At 39.6% G+C, this 27,571-nt stretch overlaps 3 protein-coding genes and 2 long non-coding RNA genes across 9 annotated transcripts in view; 2 read left to right on the top strand and 3 right to left on the bottom strand.

Annotated features, from left to right (window-relative positions):
* Nucleotides 1-17,693, top strand: part of LOC128229715 (uncharacterized) — a 69,450-nt gene extending 51,757 nt beyond the window's left edge. Inside the window, exons 1-3 of one of the 5 annotated variants that reach the window (XM_052941524.1) lie at nt 4,117-4,481; nt 13,001-13,195; nt 14,432-17,693. In XM_052941524.1, the coding sequence (XP_052797484.1) occupies nt 4,450-4,481; nt 13,001-13,195; nt 14,432-16,475 (2,271 nt within the window). In that variant the 5' untranslated portion in view covers nt 4,117-4,449 and the 3' untranslated portion in view covers nt 16,476-17,693. The other 4 variants (XM_052941549.1, XM_052941541.1, XM_052941556.1 and 1 more) reach the window with 4 other exon arrangements.
* LOC128227118 (putative uncharacterized protein DDB_G0286901) lies at nt 376-2,052 on the bottom strand. Its single transcript, XM_052937342.1, has one exon. The coding sequence runs from the start codon at nt 2,050-2,052 to the stop codon at nt 376-378; it is 1,677 nt and encodes a 558-aa protein (XP_052793302.1).
* On the top strand, nt 5,241-7,186 carry LOC128229748 (uncharacterized). The gene is made up of 2 exons (XR_008260126.1): nt 5,241-5,840; nt 6,727-7,186. It is a non-coding gene; the product is annotated as an uncharacterized LOC128229748 (long non-coding RNA).
* LOC128229756 (uncharacterized) lies at nt 8,223-9,566 on the bottom strand. The gene is made up of 2 exons (XR_008260127.1): nt 9,459-9,566; nt 8,223-8,834 (listed from the first exon to the last, which is right to left on the bottom strand). It is a non-coding gene; the product is annotated as an uncharacterized LOC128229756 (long non-coding RNA).
* A 1,746-nt stretch (nt 17,694-19,439) lies between the features above and the next one.
* Nucleotides 19,440-25,780, bottom strand: LOC128240806 (proline-rich transmembrane protein 1-like). The gene is made up of 4 exons (XM_052957698.1): nt 25,681-25,780; nt 22,645-22,862; nt 22,227-22,337; nt 19,440-21,630 (listed from the first exon to the last, which is right to left on the bottom strand). Exons 1-4 carry the CDS (start codon nt 25,691-25,693, stop codon nt 21,451-21,453), a joined length of 522 nt encoding a protein of 173 aa, XP_052813658.1. The 5' UTR covers nt 25,694-25,780; the 3' UTR covers nt 19,440-21,450.
* Nucleotides 25,781-27,571: the final 1,791 nt, after the last annotated feature.

Below are 27,571 nucleotides of genomic sequence, written 5' to 3'. Positions count from 1 at the left end.
TTTTATCATTTCAAAGTGACAAACTGCGTAGCATTGCTGTTTCCGCTGTCACCACTAATGTACCCGTTGTCACCTTTGCTGTACCCATTATCAGCATTGCTGTTCCCGCTGCCATCATCAGTGCTGTTCCCGCTGCCACCATTGCTGTAACCGTTGTCACCATTTCTGTACCCACCGTCACCATTTTTGTACCCGCTGTCACCATTACTGTATAACCCGTCACAAAGGTATCCCCATTGGTGTTCCCGTTGTTCACATGGCCATGCCGGTATCCCCATTGGTGTTCCCGTTGTTCACATTGCCATGCCGGTATCCCCATTGGTGTTCCCGTTGTTCACATTGCCATGCCGGTATCCCCTTTGGTGTTCCCGTTGTTCACATTGCCATGCCGGTATCCCCATTGGTGTTCCCGTTGTTCACATGACCATGCCGGTATCCCCATTGGTGTTCCCGTTGTTCCCATTGCCGCATGCCGGTATCCCTATTGGTTTTCCCGTTGTTCACATTGCCATGCCGGCGGACGTCCCAATTGGTGTTCCCGTTGTTCTCATTGCCGTTCCGCCAGGCGTCCCCATTGGTGTTCCCGTTGTTCACATTGCCGTGCCGCCGGGCGTCCCAATTGGTGTTTCCGTTGTTCGCATTGCCGTTCCGCCAGGCGTCCCCATTGGTGTTCCCGTTGTTCGCATTGCCGTTCCGCCAGGCGTCCCCATTGGTGTTCCCGTTGTTCACATTGCCATGCCGGAATCTCCATTGGTGTTCTCGTTGTTCGCATTGCCGTGTAGGCGTCCCCATAGGTGTCCTCGTTGTTCTCATTGCCATGCCGGCGTCCCCATTGGTGTTCCATGCCATTGGTGTTCCCATTGTTCGCATTGCCGTGCCGGTATCCCCATTGATGTTCCCGTTGTTCACATTGCCGTGCCAGTATCCCCATTGGTGTTCCCGTTGTTCGCATTGCCGTTCCGCCAGGCGTCCCCATTGGTGTTCCCGTTGTTTGCATTGCCATTCCGGTATCCCCATTGGTGTCCCCGTTGTTCGCATTGCCATTCCGGTATCCCCACTGGTGTCCCCGTTGTTCGCATTGCCATTCCGGCGTCCCCATTGGTGTCCCCGTTGTTCGCATTGCCATTCCGGCGTCCCCATTGGTGTCCCCGTTGTTCGCATTGCCATGCCGGTATCCCCACTGGTGTCCCCGTTGTTCACATTGCCATGCCGGTATCCCCATTGGTGTCCCCGTTGTTCGCATTGCCATGCCGGTATCCCCATTGGTGTTCCCGTTGTTCGCATTGCCGTTCCGCCAAGCGCCCCCATTGGTGTTCTCGTTCTTCGCATTGCCATGCCGGTATCCCCATTGGTGTTCCCGTTGTTCACATTGCCGTGCCGCCGGGCATCCCCATTGGTGTTCCCGTTGTTCACACTGCCATGCCGGTATCCCCATTGGTGTTCTCGTTGTTCGCATTGCCGTGTCGGTGTCCCCATTGGTGTCCTCGTTGTTCGCATGGCCATGCCGGCGTTCCCATTGGTGTTCCCGGCCATTGGTGTTCCCATTGTTCGCATTGCCCTGCCGGTATCCCCATTGGTGTTCCCGTTGTTCATATTACCGTGCCAGTATCCCCATTGGTGCTCCCGTTGTTCGCATTGCCGTGCCGGCGTCCCAATTGGTGTTCCCGTTGTTTGCATTGCCATTCCGGTGTCCCCATTGGTTTTCCCCTTGTTCGCATGCCATGCCGGTGTCCCCATTGGTGTTCCCGTTGTTCGCATTGCCATGCCGATATCCCCATTGGTGTTCCCGTTGTTCGCATTGCCATGCCGGCGTCCCCATTGGTGTTCTCGTTGTTCGCATTGCAATGCCGGTGTCTCCATTGGTGTTCCCATTGGTGTTCTCGTTGTTCGCATTGCAATGCCGGTGTCTCCATTGGTGTTCCCATTGGTGTTCTCGTTGTTCGCATTGCAATGCCGGTGTCTCCATTGGTGTTCCCATTGGTGTTCCCGTTGTTTGCATTGCCATTCCGGTGTCCCCATTGGTGTCCCTATTGGTGTTCTCGTTGTTCCCATTGTTATGCCGGTATCCCCATTGGTGTTCTCGTTGTTCGCATTGCCATGCGGGTATCCCCATTGGTGTCCCTATTGGTGTTCTCGTTGTTCCCATTGTTATGCCGGTATCCCCATTGGTGTTCCCGTTGTTCGCATTGCCATGTCGGTATCCCCATTGGTGTTCCCGTTGTTCGCATTGCCATGCCGGTGTCCCCATTGGTGTTCTCGTTGTTCGCATTGCCATGCCGGTGTCCCCATTGGTGTTCTCGTTGTTCGCATTGCCATGCCGGTGTCCCCATTGGTGTTCTCGTTGTTCGCATTGCCATGCCGGTGTCCCCATTGGTGTTCCCGTTGTTCGCATTGCCATGCCGGTATCCCCATTGGTGTTCCCGTTGTTCGCATTGCCATGCCGGCGTCCCCATTGGTGTTCTCGTTGTTCGCATTGCAATGCCGGTGTCTCCATTGGTGTTCCCATTGGTGTTCTCGTTGTTCGCATTGCAATGCCGGTGTCTCCATTGGTGTTCCCATTGGTGTTCTCGTTGTTCGCATTGCAATGCCGGTGTCTCCATTGGTGTTCCCGTTGTTTGCATTGCCATGCCGGTGTCCCCATTGGTGTCCCTATTGGTGTTCTCGTTGTTCCCATTGTTATGCCGGTATCCCCATTGGTGTTCTCGTTGTTCGCATTGCCATGCGGGTATCCCCATTGGTGTCCCTATTGGTGTTCTCGTTGTTCCCATTGTTATGCCGGTATCCCCATTGGTGTTCCCGTTGTTCGCATTGCCCTGCCGGTGTCCCAATTGGTGTCCCTATTGGTGTTCTCGTTGTTCCCATTGTCATGCCGGTGTCCCCATTGGTGTTCTCGTTGTTCACATTTCCATGCCGATGTCACAATTGCTGTTCCAGTTGCCTTCGTTGTCACAATTGCTGTTTCATTGTTCACATTGCCATTCCCATTGTCACAATTCCCGTTGTCCCCATAGCTGTTCGTCATGTCCCTATTGGTGTTCCCGTTGTCCGTATTGGTAATGCCAGTTTCCATAATGACGTTGCCAGTGATTAGATTGCAGCTGAAAGTGTTAATCTTAATTTCAATTTCTCTCCCCGTTTTCCCCCATCGCTGTTTCTGTTAACCCTATAGACGTTCCCGTGTATGCATTTTCATTCCCGGTGTCCTTATTCTCGCTTCTGTTGTCATCATAGCCGATCCATTTACTTTTAACCAGGATCTTTTTGCATGAAATATCTTTGAATAATAATATTGAATGGTCAATAGTACGCTACAAAACAGTAGTCCGTCCGTCCGTCCGTCCGTCCGTCCGTCCGTCCGTTCATTCATTCATTCATTCATTCATTCATTCATTCATTCATTCATTCATTCATTCATTTATTCATAAAACATCTTAGTTAAGTCATTTCTTAACTTGATTCGATTGCATTAAGTTTTCGTAGTCAAGAACTATGCAAGTGATTTTAGAATTAAAGCATGTTCGAGTATGTTCACTGGCCTATCCATGTCCGGGGATGGGTCTGATACATTGACGTGCGATAGCGTGTAGGACTTTCACAGTGGACCCCCGTTGTTTCCCCCCCCCCCCGGAAGACCCCACCCCCACCCCCGGAAGACAGTTGTGTATTTTCAGTTGCTCAAGGAAGCTTGAAGTCGAACCTGCCAGCCCCTGCTTTACTGTCAACAATCGGAACAACTCGGCCATCATCCAACAGAATTGACGAAGCTTGTCGAAGTTGGCCGAGTTGTTACGATTGTACTGTCAAGTGTCTTTCAACTAGACCACGGATCCGCCACTCTCTTTCGAGTGACTATGAGCTATAAAATATATAACAATGCGGTTTTTAACGTTTGTATAGATTTTAGAAATATGTCCATGTATATTCCTCTATGTTCTATCGAGTTATTAGATAGATAAACAATTTGAATAAGTTTTATGTTAAAACAACCTTTTATTTGACTTAACAAAGTTGTAAGATAAATATTTATTTTTAAATAATTTTATGTTAAAACAAGCTTTCAGATGACGTAACAAACTGCAAAAGTCTTAATCCGTTTTTAAACCGTATTTCATTACAAATGATATTAAGCATGAAAATCGATATCTGACTAGGACTTAAATAAACAATTCAAATTGATCAATGTATATTATACAGAGGTTTGCAACAACTTATTATTACGATACCTGCATGACAACGTATATCGAAGTCTAATACTAGTACTATAAGATTTAAATTTGGAATAAACATGAATGGATATAGTATTTAACTACAATAGCTTCTCAGTGTATTCTTATCAATATGATCTATAACTAAACATTGATCAATAAATCGGCAGAATATTAAATATCGCAAAATAACAAAACGTTTTTGCGTGGATCAGTAAGGAATACGGTTTAGCTGACGTTAATCATGGAGGTCGCCAACACGAAGTTTAAAGACGGGTAAGATGGATTTCTTTTATGTTCAAATTAATTAAATTCATTGATACAGTGTGGATCTATTAAGTATCCGCTCTTCAAAAGGAGGGAAGTTTGTTTGTTTATGTAATATTTACACGTGGCTTGCCATGGAAACCGGATAAACAGTTGAGCGACAACGTGGGAAAAGGTATCCTTGTTGGCTTTCATTCCGGTGATTTTTTTTCTTTCTGGATATGACGAGTTTTTAACGCTCCACTTTAGGGCGTGTCGGTGCACAGGATAGCCGAAGGGCCCGGGTGTCCACAGGGAGTGGCGTCACACCTTCCTGTTACCAGTATGACTCACTAGAACCCCAAACACCCAGCTGGTGTAAAACATCAGTTGGTGCATTAATCCGACTTTCAAGTTTCTGTTATTTGCCTCGTTCTATTGCCGTTTTACTGTCCAACAGAAAATTTTCTCCCTGATTCAAAACAAAATAAATGAATCGCAGGTGTGTAAAATGGTACATTCTGGTGTATTTAAGGTGCATTTCGGTATCATTTCGACATAAAGGGTTTCCATAGAATGTTTAAGTGTCCGCCAGTGATATGTTCAGTATAAGTAGTTGACAAGACATATAATATGTCACTTGAAGTCAGCTCTTGTAAGTTCTCCAAGAGCGGGTACTTTGCCTCCTGATATTCCACGAAAGACGGGTAGCCGGGGTATTGATCATCTCCATAGTGAATCAATAATTCAGCAACATCACAGTGATCTCGCCATGTTGTCTTTTTTTGTCAGAAGGAAACATTTTTAGATGATACCACTCGTATACACAATTTGAGAAATAGAACGTATTGATGTTAGTGCCATGTAGAGCTGGTGTCAATTGACCACAAAACTATCTTAACACGTACGCACGCACTGAAAAATGAAGTGTATTAACATAATAAAGCTGTAAAGCATCCGTTGCCTGAATTTGAAAGCTACCTCAAACTAATTTTTAACTTCATAAACGAGCGAATGCGACGCCTTTTAATCAATCAATTGTCTGCTACGTTATCAGTTGTTTATATCCGATCAATACTAGAACAGTTAATCAGTGAATTAAACTTTATTTTTTTTATTTATGAAGGCTTCCGGTCCATATCCACATTATGCATACACAATAATTATTCACAGCAAAAAATCATAACTAAAAACGAAATAGGTTTAAAACAAAGATTTCCTTGACAGTAAATCGTGGCTTCCCTTAGATTACAACATTTCCAATTCGCCTTATTCCAGAAGCCCATAATGCTTTGCGACAAAGGTGACTTCCGGTTTATTTCCGCATTCAATTTCCTAGTTATCGATACGAGTGAAAGGAAGAGCATACTTGGCAAAATAGATCGATAGGTGAGTAAAACATGTTAGGAACATCAGGTTATACATTCTTCTATAAATATCTACCGCTTTTTGTAAATGTCAATGAAGTTTTTGACGTTTATACCCAACTTCAATACACATTTAAGTGGGTGGGGTAAAATAACAAATATTATGGTAAAGACTTTCATAGTAGTTCTCAAAGACTTCAAATACATATTGGTTGTTATAAAGTATGCATTCAATTGTGGTTTGTTGAGTTTGTTATTAAATTAAATGAATGATATGTTGCAATTAGTGTGAAATTGTTAAAATCTGCAACTTCAAAACAGTCAAGTAAATGAAGCTTAAATGTGATTAAGAAGGGCATTTAAATACTGACTGCTGTGCTGTATGTAAACAAATATGCAGGTCTTAAAATAACAGCTTATTAATATTGTACTAGTAAATTGTAACTATTTAAATATCTGACTGATATTAAAGCTGCACTCTCACATATTAAACATTTTGACAACTGTTGTTTTTTTGTCTTCGACTGCCAATTTATGCAAACGTGCAAGAAAACCAGTGATATAAGACTGCTGACAAAACATTGGATCGCGGATTTTCATTTTTAAGTAAATAAAATAATTTTTAATGCATTTTTTTTAAACCGTTAGAAACGCTTTTAAAATTAGCCATAAAATAATAATTTTTAAATGGAGATATGAAAATCGGTGATCTGATTTTTTTGTCAGCAGGCTTATATCACTGGTTTGCAGATATTTACGCAGAAATTGCCTCTTTCCAAGACAACAAATAAAAAAAGTTGTCAAAACGGTATATCTGTGAGAGTGCAGCTTTAACAGTTAAGAGTCTTTTGTATTTTTATTTTTTCTGGCTAAGTTGGACGATGATAAAACTATTTATTTTATTTCAGAGATGTCCATTCTGGATGTTTGATTCCGCCAAGTTGATGCTCAACAGGAGTAGGCAGTTGATACCATTGATCTGATAGCACCTGCTATATCAGTGGTTTTACAAGAAAAATTTGTGCAAAACACAAGAGACGGAATCGGTTCAAGAACAGAGATAAAATAAATTAAGTGTGTCAATATGAATGAAAACTTTCCCTGACTGCAAGGACTAAAGAAATGCACACAAGTGACATAAATTTAAATGTTTGGTACAAAAAGTAGACATGTAGAAATTAAAATTATGACACAGGATGTGAAACAACACTATAGCCGATAACAGTCCAACAAGAGATTTTTCAAAAAGAAGCAAGATTTGGTTTTTGAACCCTTGGCAAATGAACCTTTAAAGGGATTATTGCATACCAAGGACAATTTATTGTTTTTGAATTATATCAAATGTTATTATTAAATTGTAAAAAATACCGTTGTTATTAATATGATTGTCTATGATCTTTTTATTCCAATGACTGTGTAAACTCCCATGGTTAATATTAAAAAGACATAAAATCGAGTCAACGTTTGTGGGCAATAACTAGCCACCCGGTTAACTTAGTTTGTAGGAACACCGTGCTTTTTCTGGCAGCCCTTGCTTCGAGCTTTTTCCTATCATGATACTTTAGTATTGTTATAGTCAATAAGCCTAGGTGTCGTTAGCGCAGTACTGTAGGCCGAATATTTTCTTGGCCCAAATTCAAACAGCCTTGAGATTTAAATGAAACTTGGTACACATGCAAATTTCAAGAAACAATAGGCTCATGTCCAGCAAGATCATACATAATGTTTCAAGACTTGAATGATTCAATACATCTGCTCCTATGTATTTTAATTTTCATAGCTAAAATTGTTCATCATTGTAAATACAGTGCTCAAGTTTAAAGCTGCATTCTCAGACTGACCATTTTGACAAAAAATGTCTGAAAACCAGTGATATAAGATTGCTGATGGAAGATCATAAAACATTTTTACAGAATTATCTTGACCGTTTTGACAAAAAAAGTCTGAAAACCAGTGATAAAAGATTGCTGATAGAAGATCAGATAACATTTGTACGTATCTTTGTTTGAAAATGGATATATTTATGGTTAAAAAGCGTTTCTAACGCTTTAAGAAAATGGAGTCTTTTGACAGTGTTTCAAACAACTGAGATCTGTTATTTTGTGAATCATCTTATATGACTGACTGAATTGAAGGCAATGATATCAAAATCGGTTAATCTGTAAGATTGCAGTTTTAAAGGTGCATGTCCCTAAAGGTCAATTGGCAGGAGATCTCATCAAATTTAATGAAGAATCATACATTCAATGATGCAATTCAACTTATTCATTTTGATGAAAATCAGCATTTAAAGAAGTTACCATGAGCTCTGATTTTTTTGCTGTGTTTTTTTTATGACAAATTTATCATTTCTGTAGAAAATGTCTGACACTATCATACAAATTGTAGCAAAAGAAACAAAAAATGGTTGTACAGAATTAATGTTTATTTAAATATCTATAAAAAGAGTTGTTCATATAATAAAACATTATGATGCACATTGTAAATGTAAAACATAACTAAAGTACAAGGACATAAAAAAATATTTAATTTTATATATTTATATGATTTTTGAATAATACTATTTCTTATGATAACAATAATAATAATAAGTGTTGAATACTAAGCACTTAACATATTATACATGTATGAATATCAATAACAGCAGTAAAAAAACAACAGTTAAACCAACAAAAGAGATCCAACAAGTACTAGCAATGGGAATCAAACCAATATGACCCAACAGTGATTCAAATAACACTAGTTGTCTATCACACATTCTGTCCAACAAGCAGTCCAAACAACACTGGTGGTCCAACCAACACTTCCAGTCCAACCATTTATAATTGTTCAACCAACACGTATGGTCCATCCAATATAGCGGCCCAGTAAGCAATAGATGCCAAACCAACAATAGAATGTCAGGTACTAGCTGTCCATCACGTTGCTACCAATCTAGCAGCCCAACCAATTGTAGTGATGTTCTTCATTGAAAGTAATGATCTCAGAAGGTAACATCAGCATATTTGAATCATATCTGTAAAGAAAGGAATGGAACATAAAAAGCATATTTTTATAAAAAAGTAAGTTACTCTCCGACTTATTTATGAATGGGTTTTAAGACAATCTGGAAACCGATTTAATTCCAGGCCTGGGGGTATGCGACTAGTCCGGTGGCCATCATAATATTTGAAAATAACAAATCATTCAGGAGACTACACAGGTGACAGCATGACATAATTACTCTATGTAAAATGTTTATTACATAGTAATAAAATACACACAGCAGTATAAATATCATAATTTATATTGATGATGATTTATTTATGTTCATTCATAAGACTATTAGTTATACCTGGTAATGTACATACAGATTCCTCATTAGATTATGACTGTCAGATAGTAAAACAGACTAATGTATTATTTGTGTTAATTTTCAAAACAAATGTTTTAGAATAGATGAGAATTTGTTGTTTATAATACTCCAATAAGAATAGTAACTGCAGTCTTTTCTGAACCATCTACCCCACCCACCAGAACTAACTGTCCAAGTAAACAGTCAAGCGATTTATAGCTCATGACATTCCAATAATATCACAATAATGTAATATAAACTCATTAAAATGACAAATCTAATAAAAATAAATAAATTATAACAAACCTGGAATGATAATTTGTCCGTATTTATCGCTGTTATTGTACTTCGTCATAACCCGGAAATAAACCGGAAGTCACCATGCCGCAAAGGATTATGGTCTATTGGAAAGTCGCTACAGCCTCGGTCTCTGTCTCAGCAGCGTCACCCTGTGACTGCTAATCTGGCTGTACCATCTCGTCTTGTCGTCTGTGATTTTCATACAAACAGATGGGCAGAGAAAGCTGTACTACATTTAAAGCATGGCCCCAAATTTTCGAATGATCCCTTATATCAGGATTAAGCTAAGCACAATATTTTTGATTCGGTATTTTTTTAAGTATTATCTCTTTAAAGAGGGTTTTGAGACATTGAAAGAACAAAATCCTTTTGATAATCACGATAAACTACTTTTTATTTGGTTAAATCTAGTTTAAGAAAGTTTGACTAATTGAAATAAAGTTCTTAACGCTTACGAATTAGGGCCCTAGTGTTTCAATGCTGTAGACAAGGTGACTACTCTGCGAAGGGTTTGTTTTGTAATTAAGTATCAAGAAAGAGAAAGATCGGTTTTTCAATTATTGTTTGATACGCTTTTTCACGTTGAACTAACACCGGCTCAAAAAGAGACCGAGTAACTGTAACTTGGGTTTTCATAATGTTACATCTTTTATCAGCGTCTTTACCAATATTCTTGTCATTGTTGACTTATTGACTTGGTGCTCAGGGATTCAGAATTGTACTGATGGTACCTCGTTTTGAATTCACTTCGGATCCAAACAAGCCCAGAGCGTATATCTACCGTGATGTAATTATAAATATTATTTCAATATCGGCATGGCGCTGTAATGAATATTGGAACATCAAAGGCCGGGCTGTATCACTGATCATCACTGCCTTTTGAGGACTTTAAAAGCTTGAAAAGTATCCTGGGTGGACATGCCGTATCTGTTTTAACGATAAGACGGTTTGCTCATCAGAGTCGGTATTGTTGTGGCGTTAATAGGATCTAAATCTATTCAAAGTCATTCGCAAGGTATCAAATTTGATTTCTTTTGGGTACTTCTTACTTGAATTTTGTACAGGTATACACTTGTCATTGAGTTCGTTGTTTGAAGATATTTTGTTACATATTTATGTTCAATGCATTCAGTTCTTTTATTTCGTCTGTGTAAATATGAAGTTTATTGTGTGTGGAAATGGGAATGCCAACGTAGTTTCTGTACCACAACAACATCATTATCAGCATCAGCAACTACAACAACAAGAACAACAGCAGCAGCAAGAACAACAACAACAACATCAAGAGCTAGATCAAGCATGTGGTTCACACACTCTGTGAGTGTGGAATCATTTTATTTGTGCCAAAGGATTTGGGATTTATTGGGAGTCTTTTGTCAGGATGTTGAAATTAAAGAGCTTGCGAAACCCTACTACGGGAACGTGTACGTGTTGGCTACTTGTTATACAATGTACGCCACAATTGTACATGTCTAGAATGACATGCACGATAGCACGAGGAAATTGACTGATGCGGTATAGGCGGGCCTTTAACTGAAAGTTTAAAGTGAAATTTCGCAATGGACTTTTAAATTAATCCGCATCTCGTACTTATACGTGTAGCTACACGTACAGGAACACATACAGCTACATGTACATGTACACGTTCTGGTACAGGTACTGGTGCACGTACAGATATACGTACATGTACACGTTCTGGTACAGGTACTGGTACACGTACAGCTATACGTACATGTACACTTCTGGTACAGGTACTGGTACACGTACAGCTATACGTACATGTACACTTCTGGTACAGGTACTGGTACACGTACAGCTACACGTACAGGTGCACATACAACAACAAGGTACAGGTACACTTACAGGTACACGTACGAGTACAGGTACACATACAGCTGCAGGTACAGATACACGTACGAGTACAGCTACACGTACAGGTACACATACAGCAACAAGGTACAGGTACACTAACAGATACACGTACAGTTGCAGGTACACCTACAGGTACACGTACAGTTGCAGGTACAGGTACACCTACAGGTACACGTACGAGTACAGGTACACGTTCAGCTGCAGGTACAGATACACGTACGAGTACAGCTACACGTACAGGTACACATACAGCAACAAGGTACAGGTACACTAACAGATACACGTACAGTTGCAGGTACACCTACAGGTACACGTACGAGTACAGGTACACGTACAGCTGCAGGTACAGATACACGTTCAGATACACGTTCAGATACACGTACATGTACAGGTACACGTTAAGATACACGTTCAGGTACAGGTATAGGTACAGGGGCACGTACAACTGCAGGTATAGGTACACCTACAGATACACGGACAGGTACACATACAGCTGCAAGTACAGGTATACGTACAGGTACACGTACAGCTGCAGGTACAGGTACACGTACACGTACACGTTCAGATACACGTACAGGTACAGGTACACGTACAGTTATACGTTCAGATACACGTACAGGTACAGGTACACGTTCAGTTACACGTACAGGTACAGGTACAGGTTCACGTACAGGTACACGTTCAGATACACGTACAGGTACAGGTACATGTACACGTACAGGTACACGTACAGGTACAGGTACATGTACACGTACAGGTACACGTACAGATACACGTACAGATACACGTACAGATACACGTACAGATACACGTACAGGTACACGTACAGGTACAGGTACATGTACACGTACAGGTACACATACAGATACACGTACAGATACACGTACAGATACACGTATAGGTACACGTACAGATACACGTATAGGTACACGTTCAGATATACGTACAGGTACAGGTACAGGCTCGCGTACAGGTACACGTTCAGATTCACGTACATGTACACGTACAGGTACACGTACAGATACACGTACAGATACAGGTACACGTTCAGACACACGTACAGGTACAGGTTCACGTACAGGTACACGTTCAGATACACGAACAGGTACACGTACAGCTGCAGGTACAGGTACACGTACAGCTGCAGGTACAGGTACACGTACAGGTACACGTTTAGATACACGTACAGGTACAGGTACAGCTACAGGGACACGTACGGGTACACGGACATGAACACGTACAGCTGCATGTACAGGTACACGCACTGTATTTTGCAACATGTATTGTCTTTATTGTGTTACTTGTGTTTGATAGCTTTGTTCGATCCATTCTGCTAGTTGATTAAGGTAGCCATCGTACATGTACGTATGTATGCATCGATTTAAACTAAACGACACATCTACTAGCTACAGTTGTAATTGATTTGCTCATAAATTTTTCATGACGAAAGCCATTGAAACAAATCCAATAGCATACCGTTCTGAGGTTTATAAAATCATAAAACGTGCCACGTCTCATTGAATGCTTGGCTAGGATTTTACTCATCAAAACGTGCTTTAAATATAAATGTAATAGAGTATCTATGCAGCATTTCAAATTTATGAAAAATACCTATCTTTTTTCTATTTAAGTAAGGTAACACTTTGTCTGTACTTGTATTTTTCTCTTTTTTTCAGCGGCGGGATGACGTACGACCCCTCAAAGGTTGACTTGCGTGACGTCGACCCGGTGTCGGGGGTTCCTTATCTCCACGAGTCATTTATCCTGCATTCGTTCGTCCCAATTCGCTACGTTCGACGTCAGAAGCCGTTCGATGACGCTAACTTCGTTGGAATGTATCCGGAGGGCTACCGTATGCCTACCATACTGACGCGAGTTGAACCTTAAGTTATTATAACTAAAACTGTAGTTTTAGAATCAAACGTATGAACGACCGTTCCATACTCAGTCATGTCAAGTCTTACGATTTCGCCGTGAGTCTCGCGATTCTGGCAATGAAATTGCGGTCTCACGCTGACCATAAGCGCTCCCCCCCCCCCCCCCCCCCCTTGATTCGTCCGAGTTTACTTTTTATTTCAATATAGGAGAAGAAAAGTAATACAATACGCCCAAAATGCACCATTTCGGTCTAGAAATTGTTTAAATTTTCGGGTTAGGACCCAAAAATTCCAAAACCCCCAAAATTTCGTTACTGATGGAGGGGCGCAAGACAAAAGGGTCCCCTTAAGTTACGCCCCCTCCGACATCAAATCCTGGATGCGCTCCTGCTGACTATGTAATTTCATGCATTTTCATTAAAACAGAATTCATAAATAATACTAATAGAATATATAGAATATATTTACTGTAATATCATGTTGATGTGAGATTTTTTAGTTTATTCCATGGCCGAGAGTGTAAAATAGGTTTATCCCAGCTCGAGAGTGGGGTGTTTCGCGGTAACGAAGTTAACCGTGTTTCTGCCGAAAACCATGCTCGTGGGTTGGGATAAACCTATTTTACACGAGAGGCCATGGTAGATGCTTTTTCTCCCACCTCCAAGTTCAACAAAATATAGTGTTTTCATTATTTTTGTGTTCATGTACATGTACAAGCAAACATAACCATTAATGTCTTTTCAAATACAGCATTTAGATGGTTTGTCAAAGCATGTTTAATGACAAAAACCTGTCAATGATAGGTATGCGACTTGAACAGTACAAAATTCACTCAATAAGTTTGGTCTGTCAATACTTGCTCAATTTCAATCCATTTAATTACTCGTGTGTTCGAAGACCCATTCATTTGATAAACTCTTATTTAATTATACAGTATGTGTAATGAAGACTTATCAGTGATCGTTTCACCCTTTTTTGTGAATTGGGCTTGGGACCTTAGAATTGTTAAAATAGCGACAAAATGCCTAATACTGTGAATATAGCATTTTAGTATATTTCATAAGAAAAAAACGCTAAGCCCCCTTGAAGATGCTGGGTTTGAAGAAAACTTAAGACAACAGACTGTATTAAAACCTATCTGTATAAGTTGTGGAAGAGTTGGACAAAATTTGAGTCCACATACACACACAATATAAGTTTAATGGCGACCATTTTCATTTTCGATTCCAGGAAGGATGCGAAATTCAACGTCGTAAAGAAGACATCATTTGATAATGAGGTAATCTGCTTCATGGTCGGCACTGAAACGGTCGGTCACGACGAGGAGAAGCCGATAGATTGCGTCACCAACCACAATTCAACGCGACCCGGATATCTCAACCTCAACGCAAGAGGCACCGCGCGGCAGTCGAAGAGCGCGCCCGCCATGACACGCGAGCGGACGAAAACGATGCTGCAGACCGCCGTTACTAAACGGGGAACGACGTCTCGCACGTATCTGCGCGATCAAAACCGTAAACAGGAACAATCGGAGATCGTTGAAGAAGCTGAGCCGCTCACGCCGCGGGCGGTCTCTGCCAAGCCGTCTGCTAAGGTTAAAAGGAAGAAACTTCCGGATCAAGTTGAATACGCACTGGCCTTGAAGCATCCACAGTGGCCGGAAGTGGCTAAGGAGTGGGAGACCCGGTCAAGAAACGTCGGATGGCCGGGCAAGAGAGTCGAGAAGAAAATCGTGTCAGAAGGTTGCCACGTGACTCCCGGGGCGCACCCAAAAAGCGAAGATCCAGAACTGGAATGGGAGTACAATTTCTTTCAAGCAGAACGTATCCTTGACAACGAGGCTGTCTCGTCCGTTCAACGCCAATGTTTCATCATTTTCTGTCTGCTATGCGGTGAATGTCTGGAGAAGAGGTCTCTCTCACTGAAACAACTGAAATCCGTGTTTTATTTCGTCTGTGAGACTTTAGATCCGAACATTTGGCGGAGTAATAAGGCGGTGTGCGTAAATATGCTGATCGACACTCTCCTTGAGAGCATTCAAAGCGGAAACCTGCCGAACTACTTTATGCCGAAGAACAACACTCTGAGTCACTTGGAGAAGGAAACCATGGTGTCCATTAAAGATGAGGTGGCCAAAATCCGTGAAAATCCTGTATCACAACTGTTGGAGCTAACTCAGACATGTGCCTTTGTTAACATTTTCCCGTTTTATTGCAATGTTGGCGAACTATTTAAACCATTCATGGCTGACGCGGAAGAATTCGCAAAGCGGGGCGAAGTCGAAAAATCAGTGCGCGCTTTATGTACAGTAACAGACGAACTTTGCAATAGTTTCTACATGGATTCGGGTTTTGAAAAATATGCAGAAGCATACGAGGAAATCGGTGTGTATGTATCATCATTGATCGCTCACGGCGTATCTGGTTTCGAGGAAAGTATAGAATACTTTATCAAACCGCTACAGGGCGATTCAGAAGCCAGCAAACATCTTGATTTTCTCCCCACACTTCTGAGCCAGAAGAATATTTCACTGAGCGAGAACTTGCCTCATTCTGAGATATGGCGCCCAATTCGAATGTGTCGTCTGTTGATACAGAAATTTGCAGATGCCAAAACAGGATCGCACTTGTATGACCATCTAGGTTGTATGTATCACTCCGCTTCCAAGGGGAACGATGAGCATCGCAAAGACGCTTTACAAAGAGCAGACGCGGCGTTCAAAGCGGCGCTTGGAAAGGAGGATTGTGGGATAGGTACGTACGTAGACTATGGACGCTTTCTGTGCAAAACCAAGCGTTATGGGGACAGTTTACCTCTTCTACGAAAGGTGATCATGAAGGAATCTCAAAAACCTGAGAGCTTAAACTTCTATGGCAAAATGGAATCCCTCGTCGCGGATGAGTTTATGAGACGTGAAATAGACGCTTTGGACGGTGTTGAGGTTTTGTCATGTGCGTACGCATATTACCTTTTGTGCGAATGTTTCATCAAGATGAAGAAGAAAGCGGACCTGTTGAAATCATTGAAGCAATTCGAGGAACTCTGTGTTCAGACGTCAGACGCACGTTCGTATTCGTTGCTAGGATACGTGTACATGAAGCTACGTCAGTTCAAGAAAGCATCAGTTCACTTCAAAAAGGTGCAAGAACTTCAACCAGATAACAAACTCGTTGCGGCAAACATCATGGCGTGTACGAAGTTTGAATCAAAGAACGTATCAGATGAAAGTCTAAACCTGGAGAAGAAAATGGAAAAGCTGAGCCTTTGGAAATGATTTATAAGAGAAACTATAGAAAAAGTCTAAACCTAGAGAAAACTAGAAAGTTGAGCCTTTGGAAATGATTTGTAAGAAAAACAACAATAGAAGTCCAAACTTGGAGTAGAAAATAGAAATGTTGAGCCTTTGGAAATAATTTGTAAGAGAAATAAACCTGGAAAAGTGGGGGCAGTTTAGTCTTTGGAAATAGTTAAGAAAAAAACACGATTTCTACGAACCAGTATGCTTTAAGTTTCTGGTCATATGGTCTTTGTAAGGAGTTGTTATACAGCACAATAGTTTATAATGAAAAATACGGACTGGGCTGACAATAAGAAAGGGAAGAAAATTACGAATATGTATTCATTGCAATAGTGTTACGGACAGTATACGAGACGAAATATCATGCAGCCTTTCGTGAGTTGAACAAAAACATCGACCGTCAGATGAGGCCGATTGTTAAGAACCTTGTTAAAGTTAAATGCATTGTTAACGGTATCGCTGTTAACTTTACGAGATGATATACGTGTTTATTATGTGCTCATTATTAGTTAAAACAAGCATAGCTGAATCAGTTATATTAATATTTGTGGCTAGTACCGTAGATCAAATGTGTGTCCATAAAACTTTCCGAGTATTACAGATTTGAAAGTTAACAACGGCACAGTTAACAACGTTGTTAACTTTAACAATGTTCAAAACAATCGGCCCAATGTCATCATATCATGGCATTTGTGTTATGTCAGGATATTTCACCAAATCAGGGTACCAATTAGCTTTTAAGCTCAGTGCTTTTCTGTGTTTTCTAATTAATTTATCTATATTAGATATTGATTCAGATATAAAGGTAAGCCATCCATTATAAGGATAAAAAGCTATGTTGGTGCATTTTATATATTAATATCGAGATTATTTCTAGGTCAAATTTATATCAATAAACCTTTTTTATTTTTTTGCATGTATTACAAACTCGACTCAATTATTAAGATCTGATAAATAAAGGGAGATAATAATAGATAATTTTCTACGATTAAAAGCAATTCTATTAATTTGTTTCTTTAATAATTCAATATATATAGAAGAAAAGCTCTCGGTGAAAAAACATTCAAAGTTTAATTTTAGAACTTTAAAATGAAACTTTACCATAAGCATTTTTTTGTATTAATGATGGATGAATTACCTTAAAGTCATGTATTAACATGTCGCAGTGCAATGTATGTAATGCTTAATACTAGATCAGAATAATAAAGTGTGTTCACAAGAAAGTTTAGAAGGTGTTCCTTTACCTTAAATCATATCTACGACCATTTGATCCACCCTAACAAGAATCGTACGACCCAAAATCGCCAGAGAACGAATTTCGGATTGGTGATACGGTATTATTACAAATTTAATTGAAAGTTCTACTTGGAAAACTCACATAAAAACATTCTTACGCCTTCATTTCTAGAATCTATTTCAAAACTAGATATCATTACTACTCAAAGATGCTGAATCGAAATCCAAAGTAAACTAACCACCCTGCGGTGACAAACTGTTGGTAAAATCCCAGCAAACAGGGAACATCCTAGGTAAGGCCCATACCCCGCTTTTTTCGGCGCGTAAACAAAACCACCGCATTCACTCGGCACTGCGGGGTCACATCGAAGGTAAAAACAAGGCCCATTCCCCCCGCCTTCACCGGTATACCCCCGGACCTGGGGCCGTGGTTACAATTGACTGGTGCATAATATAAAGCAAATCACTGTTTATGTCAGAGATAAAAGTACACAAGGACCTTGGCATCCTTACTTGAAATCAATACCCATCAACGTAGATAAAATTTAAGCCTAATAGAATAATAATTCATAATCAATGAAACTTCTTAATCGCGTTGGGTGTTTCATTTCAGGTTTAATATTCATCTCCTACTGTCATAGATTGACGCATAAAGCTGGTGCTCAAAGATTGACAGTTTTGACATTCTTCGAAGTTTTTTTGTCACAGAACCAGCTTTTCTTGTTTCAATGCTTTAATTCAGTCATACAAAATAACTCAAAATCACGGATCTCAATTGTTTGGAAAATTGCAGAAATCTAATTTTTCTAAAACCGTTAGATAAACATCAATTTTCGAAAAATATGACTGGCGTATGGTGTATTTTCGCCCCTCCGCACGGCGTATTTTCGCCCCTCCGCACGACGTATTTTCGCGCCTCCGCACGGCGTATTTTCGCCCCTCCGCACGGCGTATTTTCGCCCCTCCGCATGGCGTATTTTCGCCCCTCCGCATGGCGTATTTTCGCCCCTCCGCACGGCGTATTTTCGCCCCTCCGCACGGCGTATTTTCGCCCCTCCGCATAGCGTATTTTCGCCCCTCCGCATGGCGTGTTTTCGCCCCTCCGCATGGCGTGTTTTCGCCCCTCCACATGGCGTATTTACGCTCCTCGCCATGGCGTATTTTCGCCCCTCGCCATGGCGTATTTCCGCCCCTCCACACGGCGTATTTCCGCCCCTCACCATGGCGTATTCCCGCCACTACACATGGCGTATTTCCGCCACTACACACGGTGTATTTCCGCCCATCACCATGGCGTATTCCCGTCCCTCCCCATGGCGTATTTCCGCCACTACACACGACGTATTTCCACCCTTCACCATGGCGTATTTCCGTCCCTCCACATGGCTTATTTCCGCGCTCCACAAGGCGTATTGCGTATATCCGCGCTCCACATGGCGTATTTCCGCGCTCCACATGGCGTATTCCCGCCCCTCCACGTGGCGTATTCTCTTGGCGAGCTAAAATGTCACACTTGTACTTGAGACATAATGCTCAAATTTTTGTGTGGGATATTTTGTAACATTTTGTTCAGAAATAGTGTAGGTAGAAAGACAAAATCTACGGCAATTGGTTGAAGCATGGAACACAACGATGACGACATAAGAAGCACCAACCTTGGATCGAAAAACGAACAAACCACTGACGAAAACGCATAATACAATGTAGGATAATAATGCTCGTTTATTTTTCAACAATTCAACAATTAACATGGTAACACTATAAAATGAAAAGTTAGAACTGCAAACAATATTAAAAGTTCTCAGATCTATATCACTCCTTAGATCTACATGTTTGTGATTACAACGTGGTTAACAACACTTTGTAAATGGGTTTTGCCATAAAATCACACATTAAAATTCAACATTAAAAATAACCACTTAAAAATAAAACAACATAAAATTGGTTCATTACCTCATGAATACAAACATTGTGTCATAGAAAATACAATCGAACAGGGTTGCTAAGTAATATGTAATGTGATAAAAGTTAACTTAATACATTTCACATACATGATAATTCATATAAAACCAAGGGCGTATTACAGAAACATCTTTACTTGAACTTTTACATTCCCTTAAATTTGGCAATTTCAATGCAAGTTTTATTGTTTTGAAATGAATATTGATTTTTTTAAAATGGTAAAAAATGATTTATTTCTTTATTAAGTTTCTTCAAGAAATACAACCTTTCAAAAATGCCTTCGTTTTCTGACAAGAAATGAGAGTTCAGCTAAACACTAAAGATATCTGTATACCATAAATTTAACCATAATATATTTATATCTCACCACCAGCATTTTCACTTTTGGCAATGAAGGTCATTAAAAGAAACATATATACAACCTGGTAAAGACAAAGTTTCAAAGTTTGGATAAAACCAATGCGGACGAATGTTCAGAACATTGTTTAAGTTAACAACATGATAAACAACATGGCCTATAACTATTCAGCGTGAAATAAAGTTAACAATGTGAAAAACGAAATCGTCTATAACTTTTAACATGAAATAAAGTTAACAACGCGATAAAAGGCATCATGTATAACTTTAAAACGTGAATTAGTTGTTCATGTGCTTACATATCTAAATAGAAACAAGTACAGCTGAAACAGTATTCTAACATCTTGTTAGAAATACAGCAGATCAAAAGTGTATCCACTCATCTTCCAGAGCAGTGAAGACTTAAAAGTCAACAACGATGACTTTAAAGGCATTGTTAACTTTAACTAGCAACGATGACTTTAAAGGCATTGTTAACTTTAACAAGCAACGATGACTTTAAAGGCATTGTTAACTTTAACTAGCAACGATGACTTTAAAGGCATTGTTAACTTTAACTAGCAACGATGACTTTAAAGGCATTGTTAACTTTAACTAGCAACGATGACTTTAAAGGCATTGTTAACTTTAACAAGCAACGATGACTTTAAAGGCATTGTTAACTTTAACAAGCAACGATGACTTTAAAGGCATTGTTAACTTTAACAAGCAACGATGACTTTAAAGGCATTGTTAACTTTAACAAGCAACGATGACTTTAAAGGCATTGTTAACTTTAACAAGCAACGATGACTTTAACAAGTTCCGAACATTTGGTCCACTGTCATAATAAATGTTTTAATGTTGAAATTGTTCTTCTGTTATTATTATTATTGATATTAAAAGAGTAAAACATTATAGCCTGTCTTTTTTTAAACTTAAAATAAGTTGAGATAAGGCCTTCATCTTTTTATCTAGGCCTGACTCATCTGAATCACCGAAAAACACATGATATTTTTATCATCGCAACCGGAACTTAAATAATATATGCGCTGTCGTGTGCCTAAAAACGACTAGAACTTAAAAGTAAACTATCATTAAACTAACTAACATACACCCTCTAAAATGCACTTCCTTTAATGCGGATAATGACACATTCATCAAATGATTATTGGTTAATAAATATGTCCAATAAGTAGTGGAATTTATCACAATCTGATGGTTGATAACACAACTAATAGCATAAATAAGCCATTTAATTGGAAAGGATGTATGTACGTTATGGCCCGCACAGTTAAGACAAAATCAACTTAAATGTGTAATAAAAGGGCCACTTCTGGTCCCAAACCTATGTGCCACATTTCATATATCGTCGCCCCACCCCCCTCTTCCATCTATCCACCATCCCCTCGCTTGTCTAGTCGTAATGATTGTTCATAATGCTAGGCAGGACAATACCCACGTAGACTCCAATAAAGACGACGGAGGCAATGATGCTGAGGATCCCGGCCGCCCAGCTGATCCTCACAAACGTCCGGGCGCTGTCCGACGCCATCTGTGCCCCAACCATATCTCCACGCGCCCTCGCGTTCCGGGACTGAAACAGCGAGAAATAATAAGAAAAATAAGAACATTCACAAGTATAGCCTTTGTATTATATTTCTATACAAATGCAACTGAACAAAGGCCAAGTTTCGTTATGACACAGGGAACAAGTCAGCTTCCAGTATGGTGCTGTCCATGAGCATAAAGGTCATGGAAGCGAACCGTTGTCCATAAAAACTACATAATTATGTTCTTTACACCCATGTTTATATAATTTACATCACAGTGAAACAAAGTCTGCATGTACCAGACTAGTGTTCGTACAACATACATGTAAGTCCATTATAAGCTTCACCTTATTCCACAAAACAACACCTTGGTTGTTATTATTTTCACAGACGTGCTTATACATCCAAGGTCCATATAGGTAACACCAAGGTCTAAACATGTTACACATAGATCTATAAACGTTTCACATAGGTCTTTATACAGTGCACAAAGGTTCATAAACGTTACACCAAGGTCCATAATTTTTTATACATTACACTAGGTCCATGTATGTTACACCAAGGTCCATATACATAACACTAGGTCCATGTATGTTACACCAAGGACCATATACGTTACACTAAGGTCACTAATACGTACCTCGTTCGCCTTCATGATGGCTAGTAGGCCCGTTGGCCAAAAGCAACAGAGACATGCGATCCAGGCCTGGGTCGAGTAGTCCGTGGGAGGCGGCCCCGTTGTCTGTGGGACCTGAAATGATGGAATACAGCATTTTGAAAGGGACTCTACACCCGTACATACACAATAAGTTATAAAAAAGGGCTAATCTGCTTTTTCAGTAGATTAAATGTTGAAACCAGACGTTTTGGCCTTCTAATAATAAAATGAAGACTACAGCGACGAGCCCAGTAATTGAATGTGTCCAGTCGATAAAATTCTAATAGACCTAAAATTACACATACACTATCTGGTAAATTATTCGAGTGTAAAAGAGCAATATAAACAGGCACAACAGCTGTAACCAAGAAAACTCGATGTATAAAATTTCTCCGCTTACCAACACATGGGCCGCAGCATCTCTGCTGACCACCTGTATAGGAGGAGCGGCCCCATATCCGTAGCCCGGGGGTGGGGCGGCGGGGTAGCCGTAACCACCGGGCTGGGGATAACCCGGGGGTGGTGGGCCGTAACCCGGGGCTGGGGGTCCCTGTGTGTAGCCTGGCGGGGCTTGGTCAGGCTGTTTGTAATCACCGTCCGGGTATAGCTGAGGGTTCCCTGCATGAATAAAGGAAAAAAAACAGGATTTATTTACCGTCGAAATGACAAAAATGTTATATAATCTCCGATGGGCTTTTATGAAGACGGAAAAACATTTTATACTTTTAAAACAGGAAGAGTTGCCTGTCAGAAGCGCTTAGCATAGTTCTAATCAATGTGGGTCATATATATACCATGACCATGTGCAGACGTATCCGATCTCGTTCAAAAGTTATTGATTGAAAACGAAAGGGAAGGCCTACTCAGGCCTTTGAGATTATTCTCTAAGGTGTGTTTTGGAAAGTGTAATCTTCTAACATATTTCAATTGTGATTTTGCATGCAGTCTCTTAAACAATTTCCTTTGAACTCATCATATAAATAGTTAAAAAGGATTTAAAAAAACAAACGTTTTTAGTTTTGTGAAGATAATTTGAAAATTCTCGATATAATTTTCTTTTTACAAAGCCTGCACCGGAAGTGGCTGCTGTCTAGTATTGTCGCATTTCATTTACTCGCCGCTTCACAGCCGAACAGTGCTTTGTTATGCACCGTTCAATTGTAACCATGCCCCCCACACACAGGTCCGCGGGTATAGCGGGGATATAGGAGTGAATTGGCTCGCAGGTGGCCCCGAAGTGCCGGATGCGGTGGTTATGTTTTTGCGCTGAAAATAGCGGCAAATGGGCCTTACCTAGGATGTCCCCGTGTTGTTGGGGCATATGGCGGGGGGGGGGGGGTCCAGCAGTTTGTCCCTGGAGGACGAGGATTTTACCTGGGATTGGTTGGACCGAAAGTCCCCGCTATTCCCCGGACCTGGGGGGGGGCGTGGTAACAATTGACTGGTGCATTATTATCAACTTTCATCATTCTCATTCATCAGAGGTTTGATAATGTAAGCATAGCATCATCGCACTGGTGTACAAGAACGACTTTTATATGATGTAGAATTAAATTTCCCTTATTTGAATATCGGTGTACAAATTGCAAAATAATCAAGTTATTTGGATTTTCGTAAGAACACACGAATGTGTATAAACCTTCACCGGCAGTGTATGCGATCCATTATTGTCGATTTATATCTAAGCTCGCTATGGCATATGAAAGGTTATGTTCCTAGCTTGTTATCGGTGTATAGATCCTCTAGGATTATATAACCCTGGAGGATATTTTGCTTCGCTATTATGTGGAAACATTGTCGTGGAATCATGATAAGTTGTTAAACAAGTATGTCCCATGAGTGGTCAACCGCCCCAAAATGTGACCCTGCGTCATACAAGCTTGTGTCTTTGTGATTTATGACTTGTTATCTTCTCCTATGATGATAATATATTATAGAGTATTTATTTGTCCAAGCTGCAACTCATAAACATACGTAGATTTTTAGCTTTTCAGCATTTGAGGACATTCCAGCCCCATATCCTTCCGGTCGAGAGGTGGGGTGGGGTCATTTAGGTCAGAATGTTGTTTCAGCGTAACAGCAGCTGTTAGGTATCTGATATACAATTAATAGTGTGTGTATACCACCGTGATAAATTGCGTCATAAATGCTACGTCGGAAGGCAATATTTTGCTCCGAATGATGACTTTCTTAAAACACATCGACAAACCTATTCACAATACGGCCGTCTGACGTAGCACTGTCAAATCATTAGTTTCACGGGAAACAGGTTTGTCGAAGTGTTTGATGAAATTAAACATCTAACCAAAACGAAGGCAGGGCTCTTTAAGCGGCATAGACTGCCCTTTGCTTCATTTGAAATGACCGGTAGTCAAATAAAAGTTATATTTGATTTAAGTCTTCATTTTAAGCAGAATGTTGCCTTCCGACGTACGATATACGACGTGATTGATCACGTAGTATACACACACTGATTAAGCGTCATTTTGATGTCAACAAACGAATGGCAATACTGATGCATAATGTGGATGCATGGTGACCTCGTATGATGTTGTTATTTTTAAAAAGGCCTAGGGTAACTAGTACGGCTTGCTTATAATAGGTAAAATAAATCACTGAAAAGAATAGATAAGTTTAATATAGTTTGTGTTTTGTTTTATATATCAACCAACACTAACACGGAAGTGAACCCACCTTTTGTCCAATATTTCAATGACAATTCCTTTTAATGTTTACTTTGGTACAAGGCCAAGTATTCATCTATATTTCACATATTCATGATTCCAAAATAATATGGCTTAGCCGGGCATCCTAAAATCAGATGATTATACATATGATTCTTTAAATGCAGCAATGAACTTTGAACATCATACACATTACTGTATAAATAACCATTTTGGGACGTGTTTATGTGTATGTAAACATCAAAATATAAATACCTTCATTACAGTAAAGTTGTGGAAGCCAGAACTTTCTTAATGCAGACACCTGTCTGGCACATATTTAGGTATATAAGTGTTAGTACTTCATTAATTTGCAACATTCTGTACATGTATTTGAGTGAATTGAAATATAAATATATTCGATATAAAAATAAACACAAAGATGACGAAACCAAAAATAAACAAATTTGTTTCTATAAGTGACGTTTAAACAGATTTGAGATGAACCTGACACCAATAACAAACCCTTAAAATGATATCATATAGGTTTAAATATGAATTCGCTGGTGTGCCGAGAATCATTCTAGTGTACTAGTTAACGTTACTGTACTCACAGGATGGACAGGTGAAGGAAACTACTTCAATTAACAAATACTAGAACTGACCGAGACAGAAAGTTTTATCTTATAACTAACATGTTTTCACATTACATGTTCAACAAACGATTTTATCAAAGTGTGTATTAAATATTTTAGAAATGGCAGTGTACGTACCTTTCTCCGACATTTTCCGTGTTTGATAGTGTCTGTCAAATGCTAACAATAACTATCGATCAACAACACACACAAACCTGTGACGTAGTGCACTATTTACACATGCTGATCTGATGAGTCAGGCTCCACTGCATGCATTATCGGTGTCCATGCGCATACATTAAACAAGTCAATGACAATCTCAACTCTTATTCGATTAGTTGATTTATATATATATATATATATATATATATATATATATATATATATATATTATATATATATATATATATATATCTACTTAGGGCATTAAGGAGACCGTATGTATTTTACGGCATTAAGGAGACAATTTGTATATTTTTTGTTTTATACTTTATTTTGCTTTTTTGTTGATAATTTAGTATTGAAATGATCATTTATTATGTGTACAAGATTTAGGCTTCTTAAATTAATTAACAAAATAATACGTAATTTGCGGTCTCCTTAATAATTTTGTAAGTATGTTGCAGGTTTTAAGGGGACAGGTATATATGTCGGAGGGTTTATGGAGACCAGTGTATATATTATATTATTTTTGAGGCATTAAGGGGACCATCCATATTTTATGGCATTAGGGGGACAAATTATATATTTTACTTTTGACAGTGAAGGCTCCCGTAACCTTAAGAGACAACTTTGTAATAGTATTTTTTATATAATTGTGTGTAATAAATCCACAAACAATGACCGGTCGAAACGGGAGGACTGCAAATTTCATAGGATATTCATCGGAAATCTTTTACAGACCATCTCATTCATTAAATGAAATTCAGCTTCAGTCACTTGGTATGTGTACCGTTTGATAAACAAAAAAATATAATGGCCAGGGGCGGATCCAGGAATTGTCGTTAGAAGGGGGCGTTACTAAGGGGCGTTTGCAGGAGGATTGAGGGTTACTCAATCAAGAAATTTTTAACAATTTGTAGTCGGAATGATGCATTATGTGCGTATTTATTTTCTTCTCATATATTGACACAAAAAGTAAACTTGGACGATTTTAAAGACGATTGCGCCCCCTTCTCAATCCGCTAGTGAATGGTGACTTAATATTTGATATATTATGGTTAAATAGAACTTTCAGTTGAATTATATAGAAACTGTAAATTCTAAATACAAGTTCTGTGCTTGTAAAAACAATAAAAGTTTCGTCTGCACAGGAATGTGTCTGTTAACGTGATCGGTCCCAGCGCGCGCGCCGTCCCCCACCCCTTTGAATCGTCCGTTTATAATACGTTCTCAGTCAGTATCGGGAAAAAATACAATATTAAGATAAAAATGCACTATTTCGGACTATAAATTAGGGGAGTCTAACCCCCACCCCGGTCCAACATTTTAAGCCATTCAATTTCTGTTCTGAGGGAGAGGCGGATGTGGAAAGATTAAGCCCATGAGTTTCACGTACCCCTTCTTAAGTCAATTCCTGGATCTGCCACTGATATCTGTAATCAGATTTGTTGTTTCATAATGTTATAGTTCCTTTAAACAGTTTAAACCTTTTATGGCTTCAAAATAAACAGACGCATGTTCAATAAAAACATACTCTGTATACAACGTTCTCGTACTCCAGAGCGATGATGTTATGCATTATATTTATCACCATCTGACTGCCAAAACTTTTCCGTTTAAAGAGACTCTCTCATGTTTTGGCACCAAACTATTTTTCCTCGTAATGCATCTGAAAACACTTACATGTATATTTATTTTACTCCTTGGTACTGAAATTGCAGAAATAATAGTAACAGGTTGATTTTCTTTATACTTCAATTGCATTTTACAGTAAAGTATTAAAAATTAATCTTGTTCAAGTTGAGAGCAAGCACATGGGGGTGCAGATAACACATAGAATAAAAACGGATCGCTTATCAACTCGCCC

This window comes from Mya arenaria, chromosome 1, assembly GCF_026914265.1.
Source record: "Mya arenaria isolate MELC-2E11 chromosome 1, ASM2691426v1".
NCBI lineage: Eukaryota > Metazoa > Mollusca > Bivalvia > Myida > Myidae > Mya > Mya arenaria.
Note: the sequence above shows the minus strand (reverse complement) of the source record. Positions and strands in the feature narration are given on the sequence as shown.